Source organism: Eimeria mitis, genomic scaffold (assembly GCF_000499745.2).
Source record: "Eimeria mitis Houghton genomic scaffold, Emh_scaff5237, whole genome shotgun sequence".
Lineage (NCBI taxonomy): Eukaryota > Apicomplexa > Conoidasida > Eucoccidiorida > Eimeriidae > Eimeria > Eimeria mitis.
In genome coordinates, this window is record NW_013573522.1 from 2,128 (window position 1) to 3,912 (window position 1,785).

The window sequence follows — 1,785 nt, forward strand, 5'->3', positions numbered from 1 at the left end:
ACATTAGTCACTTGCTGCGTCGTTGTCCCAAATGCTTTTGTAGACACCTGTGAAAAGCCATTGTATCAGCTTGCTTTCAGAGACTCGCGTAGTTTTTAGACTAGCCCATGCTTTTGCAACAGCTAAAGGAAAAGACACTACAATCCTGTTGTCAGTTCAGCGGGGCTCACAGTTTCGCGACACGGGAAAGAAATTTAGAGGCAGCAATATATCGCCAGGGTCAGCGACACAAGTTTCTCCCATGGTAACAGGACTACCTCGGTTGAATCGCCATAAAAGATGTACGCCCAAACTCTCTAAATACCTGAGTTTGAGTTGAATTCGACGGACATTCACTCTACAGCCGCCAAGGATTACTTGCGAGCTGAACCGTTCGCCGCCCAGCCACGTCTGCCCTGATGGTGGAACCCAGCGGCTCCACCGGCAGAGCAGAGGAAGAGGCAAAAACATAATTTGTCTCTGTACACGAAAAAGCCCATCGAGCACTGTATAATCGGGCCTTTACCACTATTTTGCGCTAGTTAAGTGGTCCGCCAGAAGTCACCTCTTCCCTGACGCTCTCCTCACCCGAGAGTTTCTCATCTGCATCGAGTGTGCACTACGTGATCCGCGGGATTCTACACCTCAGCAGGTAGCGAAACTCCTTAAGCCCAAAGCCCTAGAATAAAAGCCTCTTGGATCATCCCTCTCTTAAAAAGCTGTCGTTTCACAGCATGGTGAGGCCAACGATCGCCAATGCAAAACCGACCACACCGGGTGCAACAGCCGAGGCAGAGCCTTCGAGAGCGGTCACGATCTGTTCCCACTGCTCCTCTCTGCAGAACACACACCGAGAAACAAAAACAATCCTATCTGGAAAGAGAATACAAGGAAAGCGGGAAGACGCGGAGAGTGAAAGAACTCACGTGAAAGGGGCCTTTCCTCCTTCCTCGAGAAGCACATCGGGCACGGTCATGCAAATCAAAGCGGAGCCCGTTTCCGTTGTTGACCCATCGGTTCTTGCTGCTTTGAAACCGGCCGCTGCAGGCGTCTTTTTAGTGCAGGTGACGACACGGCAATCTGCAGTAGCTTTCTCTGTAGGGTTGTACAGGGCCACGAAAGACACGTTCTCCTGATTGTCGTAAAGCGGCTCGTCTTTCTTGTTAGCCGGAGGCAATCCATCAAAGTTGCTGTAGGCGTCCTTCCACTTATCCACGACGGCCTTGCAGTCAACGGAATCGGGATCGTCAATCGGAAGATATGCGTATGTGCCGCTCTGGAACTTAGTCACATCAGAATTTCTGGCACTTCTTGATTTTGTCTTGGTCTGCAGGCAGCAGGAGAATAGACAAACACCGGCAAACAGTAAGTTCCCTTTGAAGGGCAGTTAGAGATGTAAACGACCTACTGGAATCAAGGCTTCGCACACGGGTTTCCAGGCCCATTCATTTGCGTCTCCTTCAGGGCTGCCTTCTTTAGGCAGCCTGTGTGTTGATTCAACTGATTTTGTGAGTTCGCCGAGGCCAGCTGCCACGCGAGCAGCATTGACCTCGTCGAGGCACTTTCCTTCATCTCCTGCAGCAAAGATACCAAATTACCGCGTATGTGTAACGGATCCCTTGCAATCAAAAAAATGTTACATGGAAACCTTTGAATTCGCGGGATGGCAAGATCATTCGTGTGGGTATGCTCTCTAGGGCACACTATGGGGGCCTTGTCAGCTGATGGGTTCTTGTCATCCAAGGGCATGGTCCAAGCAGTGAAGAGCACTTATTACTGGGAAACCTACTCAACGCTACACTATAT

The 1,785-nt window shown here is 50.3% G+C and overlaps 1 protein-coding gene across 1 annotated transcript; it reads right to left on the minus strand.

The window, feature by feature from the left end:
- Positions 1-706: 706 nt before the first annotated feature.
- EMH_0080730 (SAG family member) lies at positions 707-1,728 on the minus strand (the record flags this gene model as incomplete). The annotated part of the gene is made up of 4 exons (XM_013500292.1): positions 707-815; positions 906-1,306; positions 1,388-1,551; positions 1,620-1,728. The coding sequence occupies 4 exons, from the start codon at positions 1,726-1,728 to the stop codon at positions 707-709; spliced, it is 783 nt and encodes a 260-aa protein (XP_013355746.1).
- Positions 1,729-1,785: the final 57 nt, after the last annotated feature.